Source organism: Elgaria multicarinata, chromosome 3 (genome assembly GCF_023053635.1).
Source record: "Elgaria multicarinata webbii isolate HBS135686 ecotype San Diego chromosome 3, rElgMul1.1.pri, whole genome shotgun sequence".
NCBI lineage: Eukaryota > Metazoa > Chordata > Lepidosauria > Squamata > Anguidae > Elgaria > Elgaria multicarinata.
Window position 1 is genome coordinate 12,050,403 of NC_086173.1, and position 13,237 is coordinate 12,063,639.

Consider the following 13,237-nt stretch of genomic DNA (forward strand, 5'->3'; position numbering starts at 1 on the left):
CTCCAACGTTCCTGGATTGTAAGACCCCCCCAATGGGCTCCCCAGCCCAAAAGGGAGGCGTCTGTCATCAGGTGATGCAATGGTAATGGAGGTCTGAAGTCCAGGCCTTGTATAATGTTGGGTAGATCTGTCCACCAAAGGAGAGAGTCCTTCACTTTGGTAGGGAGCAACAATTTCACTCGATGAGCGTCCATTGTATTGTCGTAATCCCGCAGAAGCCACAATTGAAGAGGTCTCATGTGCAAGCGCGCCCAAGGAACGACGCTGACAGTAGCTGCCATGAGACCTAGTAGTCTTTGCACCTGGAAAGCAGATATTGTCTTGGAGTGAAAGAGTTTGAGCGCAAGTCTAATTAATGCTGTAGCTCTATCCTCCGGAAGGAAAGCCTTGAAGCGGGTTGAGTCCAGAATTGCTCCAAGGAATTTAATTTTTTGAGTTGGTTGAAAATTTGATTTCTCTTTGTTGATGCACAGGTCTAATTCGTTAAGGAGGTTGATGGTGAGGTGGGTGTTACGGGTAGCTTCCTGCTCCGTACTAGCCACTATCAGCCAATCATCCAGGTAGGGGTAAATCTCTACCCCTCGAGTCCTCAGAAAGGCGCAAACGGGTGCCATACACTTTGTGAAGACTCGGGGAGCAGTAGAAAGACCAAAAGGAAGCACCTTAAACTGGAAGATGTCTTCCCCTATTATGAAGTGGAGGAATTGGCGATGGTCAGGGTAAATTGAGACATGAAAGTAAGCATCTTTAAGGTCAATGGAAGTAAACCAGTCCCCTTGGGAGAGGAAAGGTAGGATGCTTGCTAAGGAGTTCATCCGGAATTTTTTGGGTTTGATGAACTTGTTCAGGTCTCTAAGGTCAAAAATAGGTCTTAACCCCCCATCCCGTTTAGGAAAGAATAGAAAACTGTAGAAGTAAGAAAAAGAAGGAAAAATAGATAGATTTTTCAGCTCTGGTATAATAACAACACACTATACCACAGAGAAGTCTCCAAACGCTGTTGACCCACAGGCGGTTGAAGAGAACTGAGGGGATTAGGCGGGAACCCCTGAGCATGCTCAGTGGACGGTGGGGGAGGGGTTCCCGCATAAAAAGGTTTCAGCTTGAGAAGTTTCCGACCTGGCCCTGCGCAGGCGCAGAGCCCATATGTGTGATGCACAGAGACCATGAAGAAGAACTAAACATGTACATTTCCCCGAAGATTTTCCCCTCCACACTACGCAAATACTGTTAACTGTTTACCAAGTGGTAGCTTAATGATGTGTGCATGTAATCGTTTTGTCACTGCTGCCCATCTGGTTTCCGACTAGTCAGAAATGTGGAGAAAATTCTCCTCGCCCCATTGGAGGCGTCAGATGAGCTTTGTTGCAAAACAGGACTGAATGTATTAAGTGAAGAACGCACTCTCTCGGCCAGCTCTCACATGTTTTGTTCTTCTGTTTCAGTTTAAACTAGTGATCACTCAAGTTCTGCTGGCCAACTTCTTCATTGCCCTACTCATAGACAGGGCCCTGCAGTTCCTTCTGGGCAGCACAAAGCTCAAAGTGCCTTCTTGAGATGGATCCCCTCCTCCCCTGGCTGAAGTGAACAAAGACACAAGGGAAACAGCCACCATACAGCATTGCAAAAGGAATATTTATTCTTGGACAGCCCTTTTACTCCAGTTTGGTACTGGCAGGCAACTTCCCATTGCGTTACTTTGGAAACCACAACAAAGGCTGTGCAGGGAACTACATTAACTTTCACATGTTTCCCAAACCTGATAGCAGCTGTTGACTTTTGTACTGCCCCTACACTCCTGGAAAGGTGGTCATGGGATTTGGTAATTAAATGGCAATCACTGCGTTTTGAAATATAGCTGAAATTTTCTGACTCTGACAAAATTCCTTTTCCTACCATGGCTTAAGGAGGTAGTTAATTCTATTGTTAACTGTTTTCAGAAGGGACCTGGCTAGAGGGGGAACAAACTTGCATCTCTTCACTTTTAGTTAATATTGGTTCCACATTTTTATGAAAGTTTCCCTTCTGTATCCTACCAATGCTTATTCGGAACACCTGAAACTTAGAAAAGGCACAAATAAGTACAGGAATAGCTTTGCCTGCAAAACAATATTTTAAAAAGTAGTGTTTTGCATAGAAAATTGTGATATGCTGGAAAAAGTGTGTATAAAAAGCTTAGCTTGTAAAATATAGTGCAGGGAAGTCGGTTAACTTCCAACAGGGAAGATTATAATCTACAAACTTCAGGTACCAAAGCAGTATTCCAGAGAGTTCATTCCCTTTAGGAGAGCAGTTCCATCACCTCAATGAAGGTTAACTCTGAAGGCCCTGAATGGCAAAAATGCACACACTTTCTGGAAGAAATTGCTGATGCTATGAGATGCTGGGTGGGAGTCTGGCAGCTGCAGTTCTTTCAGCTACAAATCCATAGTCATACTAAAAGCAAAGCAAAACAAAACAGCCTTTATGAACAAGCAACATACTATCATACTCAAAAAAGCCATATTTCACGGTTAGAGCACATGTTCTGCATGCCTGAAGATCCCAGGCCCAGTTTCCAGTTAATGGATTTCAGGTAGCAGGGTTGGAAATAATCTGTGCCTGAGAGCCACCAATCAAATAGACCAGTGTTTGGAACAAGACAATAAGTTGATTACTCTTCTGCTTACCTCTTTTTCAATGTCAGCAAGAGACTTGATATGGAAGTTTTTAAAGAGAGAACAAGCCTAGAAAATTTAAAAAGGGCAATTATTCCTATTTATTCCCTCACATTTTGACATCCAAGAACTCTTCACATCAACACCTTCACATTCAATATTGTCACAAGTAAATAAACTTCCCCCAAAATGGCTTCATTCCTACTCCCTTCGGGGAAACATGTCTTCTGATTGTGAATAACACCATCTAACCAAATTAAGCAAAGAAACGATAGAAAACTGTTAATCGGCAGGAGCTTCACCTACCTTGACTAAATTTTACACAGAATCAAGTTCTGCTGATACCCATGTTTCAGGAGTTTTAGTTCAAAGGCTTGAAACCCTTGCAGTTTGGAAGGTTTCAGTTCCCAGCCATCTCCAAGTCAAACGTTACCTCTGGGGTGCAGCCTTTCTCTCTCCACCTGTGAGCCATGGTTCCATCATGGTTCCTCCATTGGTGCTGGAAACTCTCATGGACTTGCTGTTTAAGTCCTTTCCTTTTATTCCCAGTAAGGAACTCACATGGAAAGCCACCTTACTGGTGGCAATGACTTCCACCAGAGAGGTACAGCATCTAGGAGTCATGTCAATCTGAGAAGAACTCTGCTCTTTTCTACCAAATTGAATAGTTTTGAAACCTGACTTAGGGTAGATACCTACAGTTATCTCAATGTTTCACCAGGTTCAGGAAAGATGCTGCCTCATATTCTCAGCACAATCAAATTCCACCCAAAAGTATAACTGGTCATTCAGGAGTGCCACAATTTCTGCAGCCCTATGGACCTCCATGCCATCAGAAGACATTTGTAGGGCAGCACCGTGGGCATTACCTTCTGTGTTCATCGAGCACTTCAAAATAGACAAGTTTGCTTCTGCAGAAGCATTGTTTGGATGTAGAGTCCTACATCAAATATTGCCTTGACCATCCATGTAGGGACACCGCTTTGGGATATCCCTTTCCTGCATAATCCACTCTCGCTGACAGAGGACAGAAAGTTGGACTTACTGTGAAGAGGTGTTATGGCCAGCAAGGGATGGAGTAGGCAGTCCGACCCATACTGTAGTTCTGCATATGGCATTGTATATGTTTTTGATCTGAGGAAGGAGTGTCTTCACATATTTTGCGGTACCCCCTCCATAGCTAGCTATGACTCTGTTATGTCTTTCTTATAGCTGGCTGGTTAATTAAGTTAAAGGATCTTTACCCCAAGTTGTTTCTGTAAGCTGAAGCAAGACTGGTGGTTGGGATAGTTTCCTCACCTTCCAGTCTGATCTGATTGGCCCTGCCTTACCTGGAGTGGGAGTTAAACTTTTTCTGCCTGCTCCACTCCCTTGCTGACAGAGAAGGACTGGATTATTATTGTAATTCTGGTCTATGTGCAAGCATCATTCTTGCAACTGGGAAAAATACTTACATTAGTGCCCTTAGTGATGCTGTTCTCAAACTTGGGGTGTAGGGTGAAAGGAACCCCATCCATGGCTAAGAAGGAGAAAGAAATTCAGGTTGTTCAGATGTCAATGTAAAGATTTTTGGTTAAAAAAAGGGGGGGAATAATGACAATGTTACCACCCCATCCCTACATGACAAATTCTTACACTATTAAAGGAGAACAGGAGATCATCTGTGTCAGGCCTTGAGAAAGAACATGTATGGCCTCAGCAGCATCCTTCCCTGTTTTCTTATGAAAGCAAGGACAGCTTGCAAAAGAGCTTAAGGAATGGGGAAGCATTGAGGATTAGGTATTACGGGAAAAGTAGTAATCTTTGTTCAGAAAGGCACTGCTTACAATGTGCTGTTCAACCCCCCCAAAATTTAGTGATACCTACCTGAAATGCCATAGACGTTTGAACTTTCATATATGGACTCATTACGCTTAATGGTAGCTTGTCTTTTGGGGCCAAATGGAGCTATGGGAGTCTCTGATGAATGGTCGACCCTGAAAAGATTAAATTGGCAAGGTGATCACAGCAATCTTACAAAGTCTGTTGGTGGATTCTGAGTCAGTTAAACTGAAAGCTGCACAAAGGCTGCTATCTGGCAGACAATTTAGAGTCCTCAAACTCTGGTTTTTACACAGAACTTTTTACATATCATTTGTGTTTGCAGGGATCTACCCTTTTTTTTTTTTAGTTCCGTTGAGATTCCCAACCCTTTCCCCAGGTTTAGAGACGGGCAGGAAACCTCCCGGACCTCACACTGAGCCACTTAGCTCAGCATGACACGATGGGCTCACATCCCAGAGGTAGCTAGACGATCAGGCTTATTCTCACAATCATGCTAAGCCTCAGAGACACATGGAAGCTCTCTAGAGAGCATTACGTCACAATCAAGACTCTGCCCCTCACTCTGAAGGAAGGCAGTAGCAGTGGGGAGCACAAACTGACGACAAATGCAAAAGCCAATGTCTACTGCAGGTTCCAGTGTTGTAAGACAGAATGTCTTTCAACTTCCCCCTATCCAATCTAAAGTTCTCTTAACTGGGACTACATGGTTCCAGTCTAAATAGTCAATATTCTGAAGTACTCATACACAATTCAAAATGGCAACTGAGGAAATTTTGCAAACTAACTGCAAAACTGAACCAATTCTCAAGGCATCAAACTTGGCTTTTGAGAACACAGATTAAGCACCCCCAGTTATTAGTCAACCAGCCAAATTGAGGTGAACAGCAAGGTCACAATCCCGTCTCGATTTCCCTCAACATATTGAATTAGATGGCAAAGTAAGTCTCTTCTTCCATGTACTCGTAGTACTAAAGACTTCTTAGGGTGGTTCCCCATCGTGGGTTATTTAACCCCTGATGAACCGTGGTGCATGCTGGCCAGCACTTTGAATACACAATGATAAATTGGGGGGTTGCCATGTCATCCAAACCCAACCACTGGGGGGTAATGCAAGGGTTAAATAACCCTAGGTTTGCTGTAGGGTTATTTAACCCTCGCATAACCCTAATGGATGGGTTCGCACAACACTACAAATGTGGCATATTCAAATCATGCCTGGCACACACCATGGTTTAAATAAGCTGCAGTGAGCAAACCAGGTCTCTGGAAAGGATTCATGAGAGCTGTGAAGGTAAGGTGGATAGATTACAGGTTTCAGGGTACAGCTTCAATTCAGTAAATATGTAAAACTTTTCTTCGCAACTAGCTCAATGACTAAGGTATACGTTTGTTTTAAAGCTACCTAGCCAGATTTTTTAAAACAAACAAACATGAAGATAGTGTGGGTCTAAGTAAAGCAGGGCTTGAAGGAACTCCATCCCTACCACGTAGCTATGATGGGGATAAGAAGAAAGGGCTGGGCAAGGCACAGAAACTGCCAAAAGGTGGGCAGAGACACAACTGTCAAAGCCCAGCAGACTAAGAGTGCGCTGGATGTGGTTCAGATAGGCTCCCAGTTCATGGCAATTAACAGATGAGCAACTTTCTGAGGGACTGAAAGGGAAGTCAGCCTTGGAAACTGCCTTCATCTGCTGCCACTGCTATACAAATACAGGAAGAGACCCATGGATTTGGCCTTGCCCTGCCTGCACCAGGAGCTTAGATCACTGTGAGGCAGGGAGGTGCAGGGCCCTCTGTCCTGCAGCCCATGCCTGGTCTCAGAGACCCTGGCAGCCAGCCATAGTTTAGTTCCCTCAGAAAACCAGAAGCTAGGAATTGGCACACAAGTGTATGTTTGGGTGTAAAATTCAAAACATACTTAAAACTGATAGATGGCACTATTGCATGGAGACTGAATGATCTGATTTTATGAATGAAAGCCTAATCATCCAACCACTATTAGTGAACTACATTTGTTGAGTGAGACTAGAATAAACCACTGGAAGCATCTGACAGGTGGTGAATCGCTCTACAACTGGCCTAACAATTTTGTATTTTGTACTGGACAGAGCCCATGCTACTAGAGCTAGGAAGCCTTAGTGGGTCACAGGCCATTAGACTTCAAGTGGAGAGAACCGATGAGCAAATGGAAAATCCTCTGAAACTTACTTTTCTGACTCCAGCAAAAGCTGCTTCATTTCTAGACTGAGGTTGCGTGGCTTGGGAAGGGGTCTGGGCTTGAGAACATGCTCCTTTCTACACCAAAGGGCAAATCCACTCATTTCCCTAGATAGAAGGAATACATTTTTAAAAACAAATAAAGAACACCAGCTCCAGAAGAGCTGTGACAACATGAGAACAAGGGGTGTGGATGGCAGCACCTCACCCAATGCGCATGTAGTTCGGGACCACTTTGCTCTTGCTGCTCAGCAGGATGTCAAACACAGCTGTATCTGCTGTACCAAACGGAACCAGCTTGACGCACAGCCTCTTCTTCTTGGAGATGGAGATTTCTACAGCATGAGGCAAAACGGGGAGATGGTAACCAAACAACATCAGAACAACATGGACACCTGGCCTTCATCAGCACAAAGACTGGTGTTATAGGTCCCAGGGGAAAGTACATGTATGGCAGGGGTACAGAACCACTTTCAGCCTGAGGGTCAAATTCCATTTCAGAGAAGAATCTGAATCAGAGATCCAGCCTTCCTCCTCGACCTCAGAGAAGCATTTCGGGGGCGGGGGGCGGTGAGGGTGGAGAAGACTTGAGAGGCCAAGGTATGAGCTATCCCAAGGCCTCTCCAGCCACCTTCCCTCCTCCTCTGAAACACCATCGCTAGATGGGCAAAAAAGCTGGTAGCTGGAGGAACGGGGGAATGGTCTTCCGCCTCTCCTTGGAGGGCCGGATTAGCACTCCAGGCCTGAAATTCTGCAACGTGGTGTATGGGCTTAGCCTTGTCTCAGGACTGGACAGGCCTGCACACAGCTTCATACACTAGTAACAAAAACCTGAACACTGTTACCAGCATTATATCCAAAACCCATAGCAGTCAGGCTAGACTCCAGAGCCTGGTTTGCATCCACATACATATCTCCAAATCAGATGCATGTATGTGCACTTGATGCTTTAACATAAAGTGGTAAGGTACCTGTGGCTTTCAAGGTTCTTGTTTATAACTGGTAGGCTTTTGCAAACTCTTGGGAACCCCAACATTCACTTTTTAAAGTACCATTTCAGGATCTCAGAGGGACTTTTTGAAATACATAATGGTATAAATTGACACTGCAGCTTTGTTGTACAAAAGAATTCCATTCCCGCTCCAAGCTATTTTTAGTGCATATTCTCAACTAGTTGAATCTGCATATACACCCTTTTGCCCAAAGGATTAGAGAAAGTCAGCAAACACGGGATGTTTGCAGCATAGACATGAGCGTTTTTAAGGTCAAAGAGCAGTTGTGGAAAGAACATCCCTTAATAAACATAAGGCAAAAATACGATAAAAGCATGCAGAGCTACTGCCCCACAGGTAAAAAAAGATTCAGCCACAATTCAATGTTACCCTTCTACACCTGAACAAAAAAGCCCACGCTTAATGCTCTTATAAAGTAGAAGCCAATTTTTCAAGGGTAACTTAACATCACAAAAGCAGGCCTGATTAATACAGAGCAGTTCTTGGGCAGTTTTATCATGCCTGAAACTGCCTAATGTTTGGTAAACACGCAGTCTGTCACTGATAACCAGCTTTTTCTGAAGTGACTGACTATTTGACCTCTGGCAGTCAGAAGATTGCAGACGTTACAAATCAGCTGGGAACAGTTTCAAGTCTCAGACCTAACTTGACCTATTGCCAACCTGCTGTGTAACATCAGGTGAACAGCTCCTCCTACAAAGTATGAGAATAACTCTGAGATTGTTCAGTTATAGCATTTGCAACTGGAAACATTTTTCCACTGTTTACCTCAACTCCATTCTCCCTCCTTTCTCTGTTTCCCTGTATTTATTTTTAGATTTAAAGGAATCTGGTGAGAATCTTTTAAGAGATTATTCAAGAACAGGACAGGAGTTGTCAAGGTTTGTTATATTGATACAAGGAGTTTGAGAGCTTTGGCAAATATATCTGAGATAAAGAAAAAAATTAAGTTAACTTGCACAGCTCTATCTTGCTCTAGTCATAAGGCCAGGTGGATCAGTGGAAAAGATTGGAGAAGAAGAAAATCCTTAAGACGTAAAGAATTGCTCCACTATCACACAGCAACACAATCAATACAGAGTGAGGTGGCACAGAGTTACAGCATATCAAAACAATCAGTCAAAATTGGGATAGGAACAAATGCACTCACTTACACTTCCATATGGACTCCGACACTTTGGGAGCACAGCATTCTGCCATAATGGCAAAGGTAATGGGTATAGTTACATGACCCTTACTACATCTTCCAAGTCTTTAATTACCTCCAGAGAAACCTTGTAATTTCTGAGTTGCATTCATTTTATGTTGGCTTTTTGTGACCCAGTTTATAACTGTGCGATACAGTCTCTTGTGATATGTCAACTGTACAGGTTAGTTGTTAACAATTCCACATGGGCCTGTGCTACAAGCCACAGGTTATGAACAAGTGGGCTGACGGTAGCTATCCTCCCACTGAAAATCTGATACTTACAAACAAATTTTTAAAAACAAAAAATGCCAAATGGGACAGGCAGACTCACTTGGTTCCAAAAATTCTTTAACATAAGTGTATCCAGAAGGTAGCAGTGATTTCTCAGTAACGATTGCCACATCATATAATACATCTCCTGTGGGGTTCTGAAAAGAAGGAGATCTCATAAAGCAGGGTTGGGAAAATTCAGGCTGCTGGGCCAAACACAGCCCTCCTACAGTCACAATCCCTTTCCCCTGACTGTCGATCATTCAGTGGTTTTCCAGTTTCTGCGTGTTTTTCCCCATTCTGAAAAGTTGAAATGCTAAACTACTTTTATGCTAAAATATGCTGCTATTTTGGCCTCTCCCCTTTGGCCTTTGACCCCGCCCACCAATGGTCCCTGAGAACTTCTCCAAGATGGAATTTGGCCTTCGGGCTGAAAGCAGTTCCAGGAGTAAGGAACCTCTTTCAGTCTGAGGGCCAAATTGAGTTAACTTGTGTATGTGTATAGTCCATCTCAGCAACCCTGATACCAACTTACCACACTGTTTATAGCTGATGTATAACATAAGTAGTACGCAGACTTCTGCGCAAATCCCTTTCCAAAGTTGGCAGATGATCCTTCCACAGTGGATAAGATCTAGCAACAAGCAGAGAAAGAAGGAAATTTATGAAACAACAAGAAAAAACATTGCCCTGTCCAGTTTATAGGAAGTTGCCTTTCACTGACTCAGACCATTTGTCAATCTAGCTATCTACACTGACCTGGCTGGCAGTAGCTCTCAGAATTTCCCTGTCTTTCCTGGAGATGATGAGGATTGAACTTCGGACCTTTGGGTATGCAAAGTGTGTGGTCTACCACTCAGCTACAGCCTTTCTCCAAGTCCACAGTGCTTGGAATCTGAAATTAACTGGTGTTCTTGAATTTTCCCCTCGTGTAAGAAAGTATTTTGAACAAACAATTATCAGATGGGAACCAGCAGTGGGCCTTGGAAGCCGCTCTGGGTGGTTTGCAATAGCAGCTGAAGACAATGCAGCACAAGAAAAGCATGTGCATGTGTAATTGTCCAGGCATGGGGATTAGAATAGATGGGTTTCATACAAAAAATTCCCTTCCATAAAGTTTTAATGTTTTATGTCACTCGAAAGATAAGGGTTGATTTGCTTGATAAAAGTGACAGGGAGAAAATCAGGTTTGGCAAATCAAATTACAAGACTCTCAAAGCCTCAAAATGTCACTCCAGATTTTAAAGATATATATGCTTTTTAAACTATCACACACAACAAGCACTATTTATTAAATGGCATAAAGATACAAGCAGATGGTGATGAATGTAAACAATAGAGTAGGAAGCAATGGAGTCAATGGACTTTGGTATCATGGCTCAAGGCTAGGTGAGGACACCAGGAAGCAGCAAAGCAAGAAAGGACTGAATGAGCAAGCCAGGACACACAGTAGCTAAACCAGTTTAGAATGAAACATTCATATTGCAGCAATGTTCTAGCTCCTGGCTGGTGACTAACTAAAATCTAGACAGGGATACATCACTTAATTATTTATTTATTTATTACATCACCACTGACCAGTAATAGCTTATCATCATTAAACTGATGACAAGCTCAATTTGCCTTTCAAGGACTTATGCTAGATGGCAATGGTGCAAAAAGAAAAAGATAGTATGTATGTACAAAAACCAGAGAGGCGCAATTTTAAAAAAAGAGATTACAACAGCCCTCTACAACCGTGGGCCCTCCAGTTATGTTGGACTACAACTCCAAATATGCCCCCAGCTGGCAGGGCCCATGCTGGGGGATCCTGGGAATTGTCCAACACACCTTCAGGGCACTCAGGTTCTAGAAGGCTGGGTTACAGTGGCCCTGTCAAGATGATACGCTAACCACAGTGATTAAGCTAAAACACGATGGCTGTGTGTCATGTGAACCATTCCTAACCATGGTGGCTACATAACCACTGTTTAAACACGCTCACTAAACACCTGCTGCAAAAAGGTTAGCGGCCTAGCCATGGTTTAGCATGTTGTGTGAACAGGCCCAATATTTGACAGCAGAATCTCGTTATCCCAATTCGGTCAAAAATGCCACTTGATTTAGTATTTCACTGGCGTAACAAGGTGTATTAACATGCTAACAACTGTGAGTATGGACTAAACCTGCTGCTGTCCAGTCACATTGGATGGATTCCCATTCAAGAGATCTCAGCTGCAGTAAGTTCCCAGTCTTCCTCCCCTCCCAAAATTTGAGATGATGATTAATATTACAGTACTACATCAAGAGTTTTCCAAACCATTCACCAACTCCAAATGGGCAAGGGAGTTTAGTAGGAAATTTAGGGATAATTAACATCTGTTAATTCTGGGCATCTTCTGGAAGTCATATAAATTGTCTTCATTCAAATTGTTTTTCTATTACCAGTAGGGTGACCATATGAAAAGGAGGACAGGGCTTCTGTATCTTTAACAGTTGCATAGAAAAGGGAGTTTCAGCAGGTGTTGTTCGTATATATGGGAAACCTGGTGAAATTCCCTCTTCATCACAACAGTTAAAGCTGCAAGCGCCCTGCCCTCTTTTAAATCTGGTCACTCTAGTATAGCTCCTGCACTTTTAACTGTTGTGATGAAGAGGGAATTTCATCAGGTTCTCCAGATAGACAAATGACACCTGCTGAAATTCCCTTTTCTATGCAACTGTTAAAGATACAGGAGCCCTGTTCTCCTTTTCATATGGTCACTCTAAACACCAGGGATAAAATGAGTATTTAATCATTGGCATTTAAGGCAGTTGAACACAATTAGTCACCCCATGTCCTTTGGATGGGATGAACTATAAATTAAATCAATGATCCTCTGTTAAATCATGTACCTCTGTTCTTTCAAGACTGAAGCCAAAGAAACAGGAGGCCAAAAAGGCACAGAAACGGCAGCATTTAATTTATAAAGGAAAGAGAGGTGCAGGTGTTCAAGCACACCCAACTGTCACACTCCATGTCCTCAACCCGCCTTGACTCTAAGCCTCAGTGCTTGAGAAGGCTGCTTGTGCCCCCTTTCTGTTCCTAGCAAAATACACTCCACATATGCTCAGAGGTGCTCTTCCTTATAGCATACCTGGTCCTGGAACATTTAATGTATACAATTAAGATTTTGTTTTATTCCGGATTTGATTGTTGTCTGCCTTAAATGCTATTCTTTGACAGAAAGGTGGAATTTAAATTAATTAAATAAATAAATAATAATTTCTGGATCCGGGATGCTCTAATTCCAAATGTAGACTCTGGATCGAAGTAAAAAAAAGGGGGGGAAAGTTAAGACTTTTTCCTATTCTCATTCTCTCCTTTGTCACTTTAATTTCTTTTTTAAACCCCGACACACACACACACACACACACACACACACACACCAATTTATTGTAAAGCGAGCGAATAAAAAATGGGCGGACGTTAGGATGGGCCAGCAAAGCAGGAAGAACATTTTGTTTGGAATAGATACGCTCCCCCCCACCCCTCTTCTCAAGGCAAGAAGGCGAGGACCCCTCTCTCCACTTCCCGCCCTTCTGAGTGGAGGGGTGGGGGTGGGGAGAGAGAGAGGCTGTAGCGACAGAGGAGAAGTTTCCCTCACCGGAGTCCAGCCGGCGCTTGCTACGTTGGACGAAGTCCAGCCGAGTCCGGTGAGTGGCACCGTCATGGCGCCGCTTCGCTGTTCTCTTCGTACCTGCGAAGCCTTTCAAATAAAAACGAGCCGTGCGCGCGAGCGAGCGAGCGAAGCCAGCCCCACAGGCGGCTCGACCCGAAGGCGACGGGACGAGGAAGAGCAGCGGTTGAGGGGGGGGCGCGAGGCTCTAGGCCCCGCCTTCAAAAAAAAAAAAAGACGTTTAGCTCCTCGCCTATTCGCTCATAATGGACTTCCTCCGATTGGCCAGCCTCTTCTGCTCGCGCAGCCAATCAAAACTTTGTTTTTTTTTTAATTCCCCGCCCCCCCAGCCGCTTTAGAAAGTCGGAAACGGGCAAGTAACGACACGCGCATGCGCTCTTGAGATCGGTGTGGTTTTTATACAACCGG

General features: G+C 43.6%; 2 protein-coding genes across 3 annotated transcripts in view; one reads left to right on the forward strand and one right to left on the reverse strand.

The window, feature by feature from the left end:
- Nucleotides 1-1,864, forward strand: part of ATP13A1 (ATPase 13A1) — a 50,986-nt gene extending 49,122 nt beyond the window's left edge. Inside the window, exon 26 of the mRNA XM_063119275.1 lies at nt 1,446-1,864. Within this exon, the coding sequence (XP_062975345.1) occupies nt 1,446-1,556 (111 nt within the window). The 3' untranslated portion in view covers nt 1,557-1,864. The remainder of the gene's footprint in view (nt 1-1,445) is intronic.
- On the reverse strand, nt 1,617-12,998 carry MVB12A (multivesicular body subunit 12A). 2 transcript variants are annotated; one of them, XM_063119284.1, is made up of 9 exons: nt 12,797-12,998; nt 9,706-9,804; nt 9,232-9,328; nt 6,907-7,033; nt 6,690-6,806; nt 4,524-4,633; nt 4,112-4,176; nt 2,670-2,726; nt 1,617-2,436 (listed from the first exon to the last, which is right to left on the reverse strand). In XM_063119284.1, exons 1-9 carry the CDS (start codon nt 12,860-12,862, stop codon nt 2,374-2,376), a joined length of 801 nt encoding a protein of 266 aa, XP_062975354.1. In that variant the 5' UTR covers nt 12,863-12,998; the 3' UTR covers nt 1,617-2,373. The 2 variants fall into 2 exon arrangements, with proteins under 2 accessions (XP_062975354.1, XP_062975355.1); XM_063119285.1 differs by lacking the exon at nt 12,797-12,998 and adding an exon at nt 12,151-12,229.
- Nucleotides 12,999-13,237: the final 239 nt, after the last annotated feature.

Bases quoted from the DNA above. Each gene is read 5' to 3' on its own strand.
- MVB12A (XM_063119284.1), bottom strand. From the start codon at position 12,862: ATGACGGTGCCACTCACCGGACTCGGCTGGACTTCGTCCAACGTAGCA. The intron at 7,034-9,231 runs GTGAGTCTGCCT...CTCATGCTGTAG, and splicing joins TAAAGAATTTTTGGAACCAA to AAATCTCCATCTCCAAGAAG. The intron at 4,634-6,689 runs GTAAGTTTCAGA...TAATCTTTTCAG, and splicing joins CTTTTGCTGGAGTCAGAAAA to GGTCGACCATTCATCAGAGA.